Source organism: Rhinopithecus roxellana, chromosome 16 (genome assembly GCF_007565055.1).
Source record: "Rhinopithecus roxellana isolate Shanxi Qingling chromosome 16, ASM756505v1, whole genome shotgun sequence".
NCBI lineage: Eukaryota > Metazoa > Chordata > Mammalia > Primates > Cercopithecidae > Rhinopithecus > Rhinopithecus roxellana.
The window spans coordinates 88,317,761-88,334,668 of NC_044564.1; the positions used below are offsets into that span (position 1 = coordinate 88,317,761).

At 40.8% G+C, this 16,908-nt stretch overlaps 1 protein-coding gene across 2 annotated transcripts in view; it reads left to right on the forward strand.

The window, feature by feature from the left end:
- FAM120A (family with sequence similarity 120A) overlaps window positions 1-16,908 on the forward strand; it is a 117,363-nt gene that overhangs the window by 7,120 nt on the left and 93,335 nt on the right. For both annotated transcript variants that reach the window (XM_010375119.2, XM_010375120.2), the window contains exon 2: window positions 12,889-13,135. In XM_010375119.2, coding sequence (XP_010373421.1) covers window positions 12,889-13,135 — 247 coding nt within the window. The remainder of the gene's footprint in view (window positions 1-12,888; window positions 13,136-16,908) is intronic.

Genomic DNA, 16,908 nt, shown 5'->3' on the forward strand with positions numbered 1-16,908 from the left:
AGGCCAATTCTGGCTCAGTAGTCTCCTACTTAACTGTTATACTCTTCCTTTTTTCTGGTACCCTCAACATTTGAATTCACCGTATTTACCCAAAAGCTCTAAGAAATGCTTTGCAAACCCTTTGGTGGGTTGTGAAACCAAATTATTGGATGTTTGCCATTATTTAAAAATGACAGAGAATAAAATAGAATGAAAAATAGAATGCAAGGCATATACTGTAGGTAAATTCCTTGTTATTACACTTTTGTATTACTGTAGGTAGCAGTCAGAATGGCCTCTGCACCTACCCCCGCTCCCCGGTGGAACTAATCTTGCACAGCTTTGGCAGGGTAGACGGCCACATCTTCAGGGAGGTCACTCTCCTGTTGGGACTTGAGCAAAACCATTAAGTCCAAATTCCTTGTTCAGACTTGTAGACCTTCCTGCGACCTGAACTCATTTGACCTTACTTCATGTTTCACAATCCCTTTACTGTACTTTTTTAAATGTTCCCAACCCAACTGCTCACTGTTTCCCCAAGAAATATCCAGCTTTTGCTTATGTCATTCCCTCTTGTTTAACTACTGTACTGTGTCCTACTTTTGCTCATCAAAATTTTACTTATATTTCAAAGCCCATGTCAAATGCCAGCCTTCTTTGTGGAATCTCTTGATATTTGAAAAAGTGGACCGGGAATACACACACAGCATAGTGTGTTTGCCGTGGACGTTCTGTAGTCTGTTGTATTGCACCTACCTGCATGGCTGCATATTTACCTCCCCCAGCCACCCGTAGTCTCCTTGAGGCCAGGGACTGTGTGTTTACTCCTCTTGTACCCCCTAATGCTTACCATAGACACTCAACTCTAATCAGAATATTTGCTGCGTTCCATTATATAGCCAGACAAATTATTTCAAAATCTGGATCAATGGCCATTACTTAAGATTTGTTTTTTTTAATCTTAAATTTCTCATACACTCTTTTCTGGCTGGTTCCCAGTGGTGGTTAATTCTCCTCTCAGCAAACGCTGGAGTGCCTGTTAATGCCCAGGCCTGGAGGAGTGAACAGAATAGGAAAGGAAGGAAACCTTCAGGGAACCTATAGCCTCTGGGTTGAAGAGGTTCATTTAAATCCTTTTTTTCTTGTTTGGAACTTTCTTTTTTTTTTTTTTTTTTTTTGAGATGGAGTCTCGCTCTGTCGCCCAGGCTGGAGTGCAGTGGGACTACAGGCGCCTGCCACCTCGCCCGGCTAGTTTTTTGTATTTTTTAGTAGAGACGGGGTTTCACCATGTTAGCCAGGATGGTCTTGATCTCCTGACCTCGTGATCCGCCTGTCTCGGCCTCCCACAGTGCTGGGATTACAGGCTTGAGCCACCGCGCCCGGCCTGCCTCTTGTTTGGAACTTTCTTTGATACTGTAGAACAATATATTTACTCAGTGAAGACCTGTGAGTGGCTCTCAAGTAGGGTTAACAGTTGAGACATTTGGCAGGGGACATTTGGCAGTGCCTGGAGGCATTTTTGGTTGTCACAGCTGGGGGAGGATGTTAACTGAAGGCATCTATTGGGTGGAGGCCAAGGATGCTGCCAAACATTCTACAGTGCACAGAACAGCCCCCATAGCAAAGAATAATCTGGCCCAAAATACCAGTAGTACCAAGGTAAGGAAATTTTGGTATGAGCAAATCAAAAAATTCTAAGCTTTATACCTTTGTAAAGTCATATAAATGTTTGCAATAGAGATGTCCAAGTATACCAGGAAGAAAGTAATCAAAACCACAACTTAATTTTCTGAATCAAAATACACACAAGTATACTTCCTCCTATGTCTAACGTGTTTAGATCGACATTGTTCTTCATTTTAGTTTTCTGAAATTTGTATGAATAGGAAGAAACTAATTAACACCTAGTACACATTCCAACCTTAATAAGCACTACACCGTAGGAATAAACATCAAATATCGCATAATATGAAGAAGAGAGATTTTAGGATTTGAAAAATTAGACTACTTTTCAGTAGATTTATAGGCATAATTTTCTAAATAAAACAGGCATTTAAGTGAATCACAGTTCAGATAAAAATATTCTTAAATTCTCTAAATGTCTCCATATAGTTCACCATTTATTTCACTTTTGCTTTTTTTTTTTTTTTTTTAAATTCAAAGTCTCACTCTGTTGCCCAACCTGGAGTGCAGTGATACGATCTTGACTGACTGCAACCTCTACCTCCTGGGTTCAAGCGATTCTTCTGCCTCAGCCTCCTAAGTAGCTGGGATTACATGCCATGCCCAGCTAATTTTTCTATTTTTAGTAGAGACGGGGTTTCACTATGTTGGCCAGGCTGGTCTCGAACTCCTGACCTCTGATCCTCCTGCCTTGGCCTCCCAAAGTGCTGGGATTAAAGGCATGAGCCATTGCGCCTGTCCCCATTTTTGTTTATTTTTATGTTTTCTCTAGAAGTAAATCTGATGAAGACCTTGCCTGTTATCCAGCTCTTAGAACGGTACTTGGTGTGTAGTACATGCTCAGAAAATATTTGATAAGTGGATATGAATCACCAGTTACAGGCAAGGAAGTGTGATGACAGAAAGATGGTAGGAAGCAGAAGTTTTAAAGTCCCCATAGAGTTAATTCCAAAATCACTGGTGTCGGCTTGGCCACCTGGTGCAGAGCTTTTATCTTTGAATAAGCCTTTTATGCTTCTTAACTTAGGAGATGTGTTGAGGCCATAAAAGGGGTGACTGCTTAGGGAAATGGGCTGCATTTAGCCACTTTTCCTCTTGTTATACCTGGCTTTATCACACATTGTTTCTAGGCATCTTAGGGAAAAGTGTAGACTTGAACTTGACCCACTGCAATATTTGCAGAGGTGATGGTCAGTCTGCATTATAGAGTTTAGGATCCATGATTTAGAAACAGTACTTTTGTGCTCCAGTCATTTGGCATTTCTCAGTTGTCTCTAGAATCAATTAACTTTCTTGAAAGGATGAATTTACCATGTTGGTGTTTTACTGGTTAGTGCAGGGAAGTATACTAGAGGGTTTATTGCTGGAGGGTTGACTTGACAGGTCTGAAGTGCATCGTTCATCCTCTGAGCTGGAGCATATTTATGAACAGTAGGAACAAGCCAGCCCAGACTATTGGAGGGGGTCACTGGGCTGCATGGATGAGACGGTTTAATTTCCTGGACCTATGAAGAGTTTGCAAGTGTTACTATCTTGAAATAAATAGTATCAACCTGAGATTCTTTTTCCTAAATTATGAAAATTGAAATTTTATGTTTTATATTTTGGAATGATATTTTAATAAGAATGATGTTGCTAGGATTTAGCTGAGTCATTAGATTACTAGAGTAGGCTAAATAGATTATGAATACAAATTATGTGGGTGTTTCCTCCTTTTATCATTTTATTTTTTTATTTTTAAAGTTTGTAAAGTTTAATTTGCATTTCTTTCATGACATCCACTCCTTTATTATTGTTATTATTGTTAATATTTTTAGAGGGAAAAATCAAACAGTTTTACAATTCGAGCATCCCAAATCTGAAATGCTCCAAAATCCAAAACTTTTTGAGCACCAGCATGATGCACAAAGGAAATGCTCCTTGGAGCGTTTTGGATTTTTGATTTTTGAATTTAGAATGTTGAACTGGTAAGCATAATAACAAATATTCCAAAACCTGAAAAAGCCTGAAATCCAAAACACTTCTGGTCTTAAGTGTTTCAGTAAAGGACACCTAACCTGTATTATTGAATAACCATTGAACCAGACTGTGATCACATCACAAGCAGTGTGTGCAAAAGAGATTGCAAAAGCAAAAAAGAAGTATCACCCTTTGATACAGCCTGGCAGATACAAACTATTACATACATGCTATTTGTCATTAGTCAAAGGAAAAGGAAAACTCTCCCTTTTTATAAGTAGGAAGTTAATTTTGGAGCCAAGCACCTAGGCCTTCTGAGAAGACAGGGAGATACCCTTCTTTTTATTATTATTGTTAATTAAAATTGTGGTAAAATACGCGTAACATAAAATTTACCAACTTAACCATTTTTAAATGTACAGTTCAGTGGCATTAAGTATATATATGTATATATATATATATTTTTGAGATGGAGTCTCACTCTGTCACCAAGGCTGAAGCGTGGTGGTGTGATCTCATCCCACTGCAACCTTTGCCTCCCAAATGCAAGCGATTCTCCTGCCTTAGCCTCCTGAGTAGCTGGGATTACAGTGTGCGCCTGCCACCACACTCAGCTAATTTTTGTATTTTTTAGTAGAGACAGGGTGTCACCATCTTGGCCAGGCTGGTCTTGAACTCCTAACCTCAAGTGACCTATCACCCTCGGCCTCCCAAAGTATTGAGATTGGCATAAAGTATATTCACATTGTTGTATCACCACCACCACCACCATCTATCCCCAGAACTTTTTCCTCGTCCCAAACTGAAACTATGTACCCACTAAACTGTAACTCCGCATTCCTTCCGTGCCCCAGCTCCTGGTAGCCACCACCTCTGTCTCTGAAGTTGTGTACTCTATGAACGTCCTATAATGAGATCGTACAGTATTTGTACTTTTGTGTCTGGTTTATTGCATTTAACACAATGTCTTCGAGGTTCATACGTGTTTTAACGTGTCAGAATGTCCTCCTGAAGGCTCAGTAACATTCTGTTGTATTGGGTAGACCACATTTTGTTTATCCATTCATCAGTGGATGGACACTTGGGTTTCATCCTTTTTGTCATTGTGAATGGTGCTGCTGTGAACATGAGTGTACTGACATCTCTTCAGACCCATTCTTTCAACCTAGAAGTGTAATTGCTGTATCATAGGGTAGTTCTGTGTTAAGTTTTTTGAGGAATCACCATACTATTTCCCAAGGGGCCACACCGTTTTACATTCCCACCAGCAATGCACAAGGGATATATTTTTCTCCACATATTCTTGTTGACACTTATTTTCTTTTTTTTTTAAATAGTAGCCATCCTAATGGGTGTGAAGTATACAGTGTCTCATTGTGGTGTTGATTTATATTTCTGTAATAATGAGTGAAGCTGAGCATCTTTTCATGTCCCACTCCCTTATTTTAAGAAATGTTTTCCTTGTTTTTAATATCGCTGTACCCAGTTCTCATTTATTCTAACGAGATGTGTAAGATAAGCTTGTTTAGCTATGATTTCGCCTTACCTGAAGAGAGAGAGTTCTTTTTAGAGGCATTGCTGCTATGTGTCATAGCATTTAAATTGCCCTTCAAACAGCAACAAAACTCTGCCACCAAATTGGAGTTGACTTTTTTTAATGTTCTCATCTTTAGTTGGACTAGAGTAGGGAACAGAAGCTTCAGTGTTAGTTTTTCCCACCTCAGAGCTATTGACTGCCCATTGGGAAGAGGCCCAAAACTGCCTTTTTGGTAGTTGTTTTTTAAAACAAAGTAATTTAGGTGAACCTATACGCTCTTATGATCAGGTTGTTTTTTATCTTCTGAATCAGATAGTGGGCTGGAGGGTGTGTCACGTTGTTGCCTGAACTGGTGTAAAATTATTCTGAAGAAAAACCACGTGAACGGTGTTTTCCTAGTGTCAGAAAATCTATGTATGAGAACCCATAGCGTTTCAGGTCCTGTGTGAAAAGCATAAAGAAACCTTTTTACGTAGCTTCCTTAAAGGTACATAGTAACTGACATTTGTCAAGTGCTTATTATTTGTGAATGCTTCTGAGCTGTTTACATGTAGTATGTTTAATCATCGCAGCTACCCTATGAGATAGAGGAATACTATTATTCTTACAGATGAAGAAATGGAAGTACAGAAAGTATTAAAGTAGGCAGTGGAGTTCACCCAGCTGGTGCCAGAGTCACAAACCTCATTGTAGAAGTGTTTCTTCACTGGAGACTAGGAGTAAGTAACAGTGTTAAGTTTTTTTCTTATGGGGTCGTCCCGTAGCTGTGTTTCAGAATTAATAAACATTATACTTGCCAAGTAAGCTTGGGAGTTTTTTAGTCGTTATTCTTTGTAAAAGTCCTGAATTTTGATATATCTGCCTTTTTAATGATGAAATGTAAATCTAATGAGATAAAAAGATTTACCTAGGAATATTTGGCAAATTTAGAGTGGCATAAAATTATCATCTTAAATGAAGTACAGAGTACTTTCTTGAGACCAGAAACGGGCCCTTTTGCCACTTCTTAAACTTCTTAACACTAATGACACCTACCATATTTTTTGAGGAGGGGGTAGACAGGGAGGAAGAAGCTGAGAAGTGTTGTGCTTCCCATGCTGGCTGCCCCAGGTTAGGGTGTTCTATTGGACACTGGCCCCCTCATCACTTCACAAGGGATGAGAAGCAGAATGCTCCTCGGGGTTGTTTACAGAAGGAATTTGAGAGTTTCACTTCCTTGATCTCAAAGCTTGCATTTTGATAGAGTGGAAATGGTAGCCCTGACAAAAATTAATCAAGGCCTGGTGCTTTTGAAATGGCAGATACTTTCCAGGCTACTAGCCTGGGACTTTCAGTAAGGAGGCAGCTCATAGTTCGGTGAGTGACTTTACCCCCTTTCAAGGGCTACCTGTAAGTTAGTGTGTTCAGGGCTTAATTTTTTACGTCATTTTGTTCTTCAAGGGGGTTCAAAATGAAATAATCTCAACATTGTGTTGAATAGTTTTAATTCACTTCTGAAATTAACATTAAGAACTGGAAGTACACATTTCATTATATTATGCCCAGTCCAAGCCAGGTGTTGGAAAGCCAGGGAAGAGAAGAAGCAGATACATAAGAGTGAGAGAGTAGCTTAGTACAGGAGAAGGGAAAACAGGAAGGCACTTCAGAAGAGCAGATCAATAGCACGGGAGCTCAAGTCTGTCAGACCCTGAATCCCCAAAGCTTCAGCCTGGTGCTTAATGTTTATTCTTAATTAAATAACTGCCTCGTAAGTTATTTTGATGCAACCCAGAATCTTTTTTCCATTCCCACCCAAACGTTGCATTGTATCATCTTTTTACCCCTGCTCATATCCTTGACCAGATTTTTAACCAGACTTTCCATGATTTAAATCTTAAGGAATTGTATATTGGGCCTCTTACGAATATTCTTAGTAGTTTGACTGCATTTATTCACTCAAATTAATTGGTAACTAAATTCCATACTTTGTAGGTTTTCCTGTTTCTTTCAACTGGACTATCTGTGGGAAGATTTCTGTTTTTATGTAATAGGCTTTTTGAAACTTGCATTTAGGCCAGGATTTATTTTTCACGTGTCTGTTATACTTTCTTCATCTAATAAAGTGGTTTGAAATAGTCTTTCCGCTGATGTCTTGTCTTCTAGAATATTGACTTTTTTTTTTTTAGAAAAATAAACTTACTTGGAATAATTTTATAGAAAATTTGCAAAGGTAGTACAGACTTCCCAAATATCCTTCACTCAGCTTCCAGGGAATGTTCACTTCCTGCTAGCTGGCACAGTGATCTATACCAAGACACTAGCCTTGGTAGACTACTGTGAACTTCATTATGGACTTCATTTGGATTTCATCTGTTTCCCACCAGTGTCCTTTCCTCTTCTGGGACTCTGGTCAGGACCTCTGGTATCCTCCATCCCCTGTCTTCTGGGACAGCTTCTCTGTGTGTCTTTGGTGATCTTGACACTTTTGAGGAGTACTAATCAGGTGTTTTATAGAATGTCCCCAATCTGGGTTTGTCTGATGCTTTCTCCATATTAAATTATGGCGTGTGTTTGGGAGAAGACTAGCCCAGAGGTGTAGGGTGCTTCTCAGCACCCCACATGGCACATGGCATTGACTTGGCTTAGCACTGGACGATGCCAACCTTGGTTGCTTGGGTAAGGAGCTGTCTGCAGGTGTTTGCTCTGTAGTGACCAGTTTTCCTTTCGCTCATTTGTAACATCCTCATCCTTTGGAAGCAGTAATTAAGTCCAGCCCACATTCAAAGGGGAGAGGGTTAAACTCTACCTGTTGGGGAGAAAACTGTATGGTATTATTTGAATTTTTCTGTAGGGAAAATGTGTCTCTTCTCCCTTCATTTATTTAATCATTTATTTTTATCATTATGGGCTCCCGTCCTCTTTCTAGGGTCATAATCAATTCACTTGGGGTTATATCCAGTTCTGCCTTATCCTTGCTCACATTATCCTGGCTCTGGCTGTGGGAGCTCTCTTGGGTTGGCCCGTGTGACACATGCCATCCTTTTGTTTTGGGAGTGCTTCCTTGCTTTCTGGACCTACAAGATGCTTTAGGTGCACCTTGTATTTTCCTGCTCCAGTGTCAGCTGTCTCCAAAGAGAAGCCCTGGTTCTTTGTCATGGAGAAGGTGCCTGGAAACCTTGGTCGGGGCGCTGGTGTGGTCCTGCTGCTGGAGTGTCTCTGTGTCTGGGCCCTCATAGCTGACAGCTTCAGGTGCTCCTGCTGCTTGGGGGCCCCTGTGAGGAGATCTGTGTGGACACCAGCTCTTCCATTGTTTCTGTACCCACCTATGTGTGCATTTTCGCCTCACCACCAGTTCTCACTGATGTCTCATGGCTAATCCAGCACCATGAGGTTCATTCTAGCCTTCTCCTTTTGCATGATTATTTGTAGTTTCTCTGACAGTGAGGATCTGGCTCATACAGCATTTGCTTTAACCCTAGTGTTCCTGCAAAGTAATTTCAGAATTGTTAATGCAGATTCTGGGAGGCATGCTTAAACAAGTGGAGTATGCTGGTTGCCAGGTACTCAAGCGGTTTCAGTGAGGCTATTTCATACATTTTATAATACAATTGTATACATTTGTCAGTCTGCATTCTACCCTGGCATCCCCTGACACCCTGGTTGATTTGTTTCTTCATTTGCATACATTAAAGTTTATTCTGTGTGTTGTACAATTGAATGAGTTTTGACAAATGCAGAGTCATCTTGTTCCTACCACCCCTAGGCAATTGACTTTTAACTCTTTCATTCAGAGTTTTTTCTGATTTTCTTTGCCAGATCTGCTGCCACCACTCCCAGCATTTCCCCCACTGAGTAACTGCGGAACTACACTTCCATACTTCCATTATTCACCCATGGAAAAGGACATCCTCTCTGTTACACTGGTGGTTTTTAATGCCAGGTTGCACTTCCTCAGATAAAAGCACAATTAATTTTAACGAGAAGGAAGAGTTCTAGAATTTTAGAAGTTGAAGGAATATAGAGATCTATGAGATTTTACATTGGTTGTTGGGGAGGTTGTCCTGGCAGGTTGGGTATCTGGGGCAGAGCTGGAGCATAGACTCTGATTTACGCCCCCTCTCCCGCCCCCCAACCCTCTTTACTCAGGAGACTTGAGAAAGGAAAGATGGGCTGAGGCCAGGTTGGGAGAAGTCCTACCTTTGCCGCAGGTGTGAAGCTGTGTTCATGGGTGTGGTCCTTTATCTTTTGTTTTAGAACACAAATTCTAGCAGTTAGATGTTTGTTGAATGCTCTGTCTGGTTTTGGGAAGGATTATGGTATTGTTAATCATTTGCAAATTAGAGTCGTACTGAATTATTAATAGTTCAATTACTTTGCTTTTTAATGCCAATCTAAAATCAAGTGTTCTGATCAAATAGGTGATTCTGTTGTGGGTGGAGGAAGGAGGTAATTGTGAAAGCCCCACATGCCACCTTTGTTTTTTTGGTTTTTTGTTTTTTTTTTTGAGACGGAGTTTCGCTCTTGTTGCCCAGGCTGGAGTGCAGTGGTGCGATCTTGACTCATTGCAGCCTCCACCTCCCAGATTCAAGAGATTCTCCTGCCTCAGCCTCCTGAGTAGCTGGGATTGTAGGCGCCAGCCACCACGCCTGGCTACATTTTTTGTATTTTTAGTAGAGTCGGGGTTTCACCATCTTGGCCAGGCTAGTCTCGAACTCCTGACCTCAGGTGATCCACCCACCTCGGCCTCCCAAAGTGCTGGGATTACAGGCGTGAGCCACTGCGCCCGGCTACCACCTTTGTTTTATAAGGTTCTACTGGATATTGGTCTGTACTGGATAGACTGTATCTTACTAGTTTTAATTTGCTAATTTAAGGACTCTTTGGGGAACCATCAAATGCAACGCCAAAACTGGGGCAGTTTTTAATTTTTTTTGGTACTTGCTGGCTGCCAGCACCAAGCTAGACCCTTGATACAAAGATGAGTAAGCTGTGCCCCTTGTCCTCTTGGAGAGACATACATGTAAAAGAACAGTAGTTTGTCTGGAGTGCTGTAACAGAGAGATGACCAGAGTGTAGGTATGGTTTATAATAGTACTTCCTCAGCTTTTTGTTAGTTTTTTTTTCTTTTGAAAAGGGATTTTTAAAGCATAATTCCACCACCCTGATTACAACTATGTTGGCCTTTGCCTTTTTCTTTCCAGCCTTTTACCACAAATGAAGTTTTATATAGTTGTGTATACATGATATTGTATTCTGAAATGCTTTTGTTTAATACTTTACCTGAAGCTTTTTCTGTTTCTCCACAGTACAGTGTAGTGACTGTGTCTATCTCTATAATTTATTTTTTTCCCTTAGGAGTCTACCGTGATCTTTTTATGCTTCTAATGTTGTTTATTTAGTGAATTGGTTTCTTAGGCTCTATTTCCTGGAGTGAGGTTACCGGGTTAAAGAGTATGAACGTTTTACAGCTCTTGAAATATATTGCCTGCTGTTTTACAACACTGACCGCATTACTTGAAAGCTGCCGGATTAGACCTGATCCCTGCTACTCTCAGACTTCATCATCCCCCATTTTTCCTCTTGATCCCAGGGTCGGAGCTCAGTGGGTCCCTCTGTCCAGGCAACAGGCCAGGCTCACTTCCTGACATTTGTACGTCTCCCTCCTATGCCCCATGGGTACTCTCCTTGGAGGTCCTGCCCAGGGCCAGCTCCTCCTTTCAGGGCTTGGTTAGAAAGCCACTTCTTGTGAGATGCCTTTGCTTCCACTGTGGGCCAGCAGCCCCTTCTCACCCAGGCGTTGTTCACCACCCTGTGAAACTGGGAGATGAGTGCTGGCTGTCTCTGAAGTCCCTGCTGATGGAGGTGGGCAGGGCTGGGCTCTCACCTCCTTTTAGCCTCTGTTTTAGTTCTGCCCAGCTTCCTTCCCAACATGTGTGAATCTAAGGAACAAGCTGCCTTTTCTAGATCTCCTTGGAGGAGTGAGGGAGGGTGAGCCAAGAAGGGAGTGGTCACTTACTGTCTCCTTTCATTTTCGTATCTCTTAATAGAGTGTACAGACTTAACTATTAAAGATGTCTGGAAAAAAGCCAGTAATTTCTAATGATTTTAAAGTTGTTTAAAAATCACTGTAAATGTAAAGTTGTACATAATACAAGGATTTGAGGTAAAGAACTTGGATTAGAAATTACCATTTCTAGAAGTGAGAGGATGAAGCAGGCCTAATTTTAGATTTTTAAAAAATCTATTCTGTTTTAGCTGGTGTACAGTGTTTTTAGATTGAAGGATAAAACAGCAGTTTCCTTTTCTAAAGAATAGAATGTTATTTGACTGATTGGATGTTGTTGTGTTTTTTTCTTATGAAGTAAAATGTTTGTATTGAAATATTTACCAAGAATTCAGAAAGTGATTTCTTCTTTTACGTACGCATCTTGAAAAGGTTTGCTTTGCCTCTCAGTGAGATTTCATTATAGCTAACTTTCCAACAAAATGTGGCAACTGCTTTTATTATGAAAGTTGGTGAGAAGTGAGGTAAACTCTACAGTGATGTCCAGTAGCATTATCTGAGGTAATGAGAATGTTCTGTCTGTGCTGTCCAATTAGTATGTTAGCTTCTGGTGTCCTGTGACCTCTCAGTACTTGAACTTAATTTTGAATTTAATTTAATATAAACTTTCTCTCAGTGTAGCCACACATTGGACAGTAGTTTTAAAAACTTAAGGTTAAGAATGGCACACATTTTTCTCCTCTAAGGCCCTGTGGAGAGTTAATACTCCTTTGTTACTGGAATCACCTAATTTAGTTTAAATTAATGTTCTCTAAATTACCTCATCCATTGTAGAAACAAAAAATCTGCCAGAATTTTAGTTGTATTAATGAGTATGTGAAAAAGCAGGAGAGAATTTGGTGGTCTTGGACTGTAAATCATTTAGAACATTTTTTCCGGGTGTTTTTGCTATATTTTTTGGACTAGAGAGTCCAGAGGACTTTGACTTCTCAGAGGTGTTGCTTCTCTGCTTGCTCCTTCGTGTGTTGTGGAAATCCGAGGTAGTGTGGATGTTTCAGTGGGGATTCAGCAGAAGTAAAGAGGGTGTCTTAGATTTTTCATCACTGAAAAGGCAGTTGATGTAGACCTAGTCCTGACATAGTGTGTGGGACACAGAATAAGCCTGTGGCAGTTACCTTGAGGGTGAACATGTGCATCCTTATACAGTCTCCACGTGTGGAAGGCTTTAGGAGGATAAATAACTAGTTGACAGGTAGGCGAGGGATCATACTTTTATTTTATTTTTAAAATTCTGATGATTTCACCTGACGCATTTGATCTACTTTGAAGAAATGGTTTGGTTTCATTGACACTGGGTGGCTTCTTTCTGTCTCCCTCTTTCCCACCTCTTTATTTTCTTGTGTCTTTCTCCCCGTCTCTTCCTTGAAAATACTGTCATGGGGTCTGCTGGCTTTGTGTGTTTTCAAGCAGGGTGATCTTTGAGCTTGACAACAATTGAAAATTGATTTGTAGTCTAGATGGGATTATAACTTACTGACAGGAAATTATTTAAATGCAATGTCCCACAGAAATTTCTTAGTGGAGCAATGTGTCACAAACTTTATTATGCCATTTTTTTGACTGTTCGGCTTTCATGGATAGTTTCCATAAATGTGATTTTTCAGCTTCTCTACAAACATTTCTGCTTATTGAGCTTGTTGCTACAGTGTTACCCTACATCTGATGAAGTTTTTTTCTCGTTTGCCAGGTTGCACAGAGCATTGAGGATCACCATCAGGAAGTGATTGGTTTCTGCAGAGAGAATGGTTTCCATGGCTTGGTTGCATATGACTCTGATTATGCACTGTGCAACATCCCCTACTATTTCAGTGCCCATGCCCTAAAACTGAGCCGGAACGGGAAAAGTCTCACCACAAGCCAATATCTGATGCATGAAGTTGCCAAGCAACTGGACCTGAATCCAAATCGTTTTCCTATTTTTGCTGCTCTCTTAGGTAGGTGGAGCGGTGTGAAAATATTTTATAAGGGAGTGACCATATGATGCGCACATTGATCTTTTAAGTATTCTGTGCTTGAATGTTTTGGATGTGTGTCTCACATTGAAGAGAGCCAAGGTGTGGGCTCTTCCTTAGCGTTCCTTGCTTTCTATTGTTTTTTGGCGTAGCTAATGTGCTACTTTTGTTCTTAAGTGTTTGTTGAGGTATTGGTATCGTTCTATCCAGGAATTGTTCAGATTAATTTTGTGAATAAACTTATTTAAGGTTTTGAAAAACTAACATTCTAAATCACAGATGTCAACACATGGTCACTAGGTAAATGAGACATTTAAACCTTTGACATAAATTATGTTTATAATAGAAGAAAATATGCTATGGGGTTAGAACGATGATGTTTTCACCTCATTTTCAGGACACTCACTACTTTAGAAGAGAAACAAAAATAAGCTATCGTACCTTATTTCCAACACGTACATTTTAAGTAAATGTGTACATGTCTTTAAAAAATGTCCTTGGAGGAATTCCTTATGCTGAATACCCAGAAAGGGTGAAATCTTGTTTTCACTATGACATATTTTAATTTTCTTTAATTAAAAATAATTCCCCCATGCCTGTAATCTGAGCACTTTGGGATACCAAGGCAGGTGGCTCACCTGAGGTCAGGAGTTTGAGACCAGCCTGGCCAACGTGGTGAAACCCTGTCTTTACTAAAAATACAAAAATTAGCCGGGCATGGTGGCGGGTGCCTGTAGTCCTAGCTACTTGGGAGGCTGAGGCACAAGAATGGCTTGAACCCGGGAGGCAGAGGTTGCGGTGAGCCGAGATTGCGCCACTGCACTCCAGTCTGGGCAACAGAGTGAGACTTTGTCTCCAAAAAAAAAAAAAAAAAAAAAAAAACATTTCCCAAGAGGTAATATATTTGTCTGTCACTTTATATTTGCATTGTGTGTTTTCTTTCTTTGCTCTTTTGTCAGCTACCTTTTCTTATGCTTTCATTGTGCTTGTCTCACCCTACTTTAATATTCAGCTCTAGTTTGCTTAGAGTTGATAAGAATCGTGTCCAACTGTAAGTAAACATGTTTTGGAGGGAGGCACTCCTGTGGTTAGAATCCATGAATCGGATGGGATTTGGGGCTGTTTCGGACACACAAGTCCAGTTTGGGAAGCTGCGTGGTCTCCAGTGCTTAGTTACTGTGCTGCCTTGCAGTATATATTCCGTAGAGGCTAGCCGTCCAATCCAGTCCTGTTCAAGAGGGGATTATATTGTGGATTAGTTTTAGAAATGCCTAGTTATCAGAAAGATTTTTATAAACACTCCAAAACAGTTTTACACAACTAGAAATTGTAGTGAAGGAGTCACAATTTATTTTTATTTTTTTGGAGGGACTGGTTCTTTATTTCAAAGACACTTGTCAATCCAATATTCAGTATCAAAACAGTTGCGCTATTGATTTCTCTTTCTCCCAGTTGGTCTCAAATGAGAGTACATTTTAAGCCAATAAGCCGTAGGATATATACCTAACAGACCTCCTAGAAACTTTATCAGAAAATGGGGACTGGGTAGGAAAGAAACTTCAAAAGATCAGCAAACTGCCAGCCCATGGGCTGCAGAGGCTGTGCTGTTCAACTTTTCATCTTTAAGATATCTTTGGACAATTTTTTTGTTTGTTTGTTTTAATGGAATCTCACTTTATTGCCCAGGCTGGAGTACAATAGTGTGATCTTGGCTCACTGCAACCTCCGCCTCCATGGTTCAAGCAGTTCTCATGCCTCAGGCTCCTGAAAGCTGGGATTACAGGCGCCTGCCACTACACCTGGTTAATTTTTGTATTTTTAGTAGAGACAGGGTTTCACCATGTTGACCGGGCTGGTCTTGAACTCCTGAGCTCAAGCAATCCACCCACCTCTGTCTTTGCTGGGATTACAGGTGTGAGCCACCGCACCCAGCATTTTTTTTTTTGAGACAGGTTTTCACTCTGTTGCCTATAGTGGAGTGCAGTGGTGCAATCTCAGCTCACTGCAACCTCCGCCTCCCAGGCTCAAGCGATCCTTCCATCTCAACTTCCCAAGTAGTTGCCACCACGTCCGGCTAGTTTTTTGGGTGTGTGTTTTTGGTCAAGACAGGGTTTCACCATGTTGGCCAGGCTAGTCTCCAACTCCTGAGCTCATGGCGATCCACCTGCCTGAGCCTCCCAAAGTGCTGGGATTACAGGCATGAGCCACCGCGCCTGGCCACACAATTTTTTATATATTATCTTGTGAAAGCATTTCATGTTTTACTATTATCAGTCAGTCAACAAAATTGTGATTTCACAAGTTGTGTTTGTTTGAATCTAATCGCAAATACAGTGCTTAGTAAGGGAACTCTTGTGCCTTTGGGGATTTGGGGATTAAAACTAATCTTTTAAATATATTTTCAAATATTAAAATATAAAAGGACATTTCCTCTGATGTTAAAAGTGAGTATGGCAGTGTCACATTATATGGAAAGTTCCATATTTGCTTAAATGCTATGCAAAATAGCTTGGCATATTAATTGACTTTGAATGTGAAAATCACATGCTCTTAGAATATGGATGCCTCAGCTCATTTGATAAATGGAAGAATACTGTTTATCTTGTTGAAGAAACATTGAATATGGTATTTGGAAAATGATGCCAACTGATACTTTTCTAGCTTGTTAGTTTGTGAAGTTTTGAAATAAGTGAAAAACAAAATCAATTGCAATATGTTGTCAATTTAATTTAGGGCTTGGAATCTCTTCAAAAAGTTTAGTGAAGGTATAGGTAAGCTCCTGAGTTTTTGTTGTCATCGTTGTTTTTTGAGATGGAGTCTCTCTCTGTTGCCCAGGCTGGAGTGCAGTGGTGTGATCTTGGCTCACTGCAACCTCTGCCTCCCAGGTTAAAGTGATTCTCATGCCTCAGCCTCCCGAGTAGCTGGGATTACAGGTGTGTGCCACCACGCCTGGCTAATTCTCACCATGTTGGCCAGGCGGGAAAAGTTTCACTGTGCTCAATGAGAAAGCTTATTTTTCTTTTCCCTTCTGTAATGGAAAGTATAGCTATATAAAGTATTTTGTTTTAGGAATGTTGGAATATTCATTTCAGTATTTCACCCAAGTTTTCACAGGGACTGTTACTAATGCTCGAGTTGCCTTTAATATTACTTCAAATTGAAGCTTCCAAAATTTCAGACACGTCATTCTTCTTTTTTTTTTTGAGGCGGAGTCTCGCTCTGTCGCCCGGGCTGGAGTGCAGTGGTGCGATCTCGGCTCGCTGCCAGCTCTGCCTCCCGGGTTCACGCCATTCTCCCGCCTCAGCCTCCCGAGTAGCTGGGACTACAGGCGCCCGCCACCTCGCCCAGCTAATTTTTTGTATTTTTTAGTAGAGACGCGGTTTCACCATGTTCGCCAGGATGGTCTCGATCTCCTGACCTCGCGATCCGCCCGTGTCGGCCTCCCAAAGTGCTGGGATTACAGGCGTGAGCCACCGCGCCTGGCCAGACACTTCATTCTTCACCGTGAAATTCTGTGCAATCCCTTAACAGAGGAAAACAATATCAAGCACAGCAAACCTGGGCAGTTATGGTTCAGATTTGCTCATTTGGACATTACGGGAGTTCAGTACCTCTGGATTGTGTGTTTGTGTGTTTGGAATACAGGTGGAGTGTCCCTTACCTGAAATGCTTAGGACCAGAAGTATTTTGAAGTATTTGCATATGCCTAATGAAGTATCTTAGAGATGGGACCCAAGTCTAAGCATGAAAGTCAT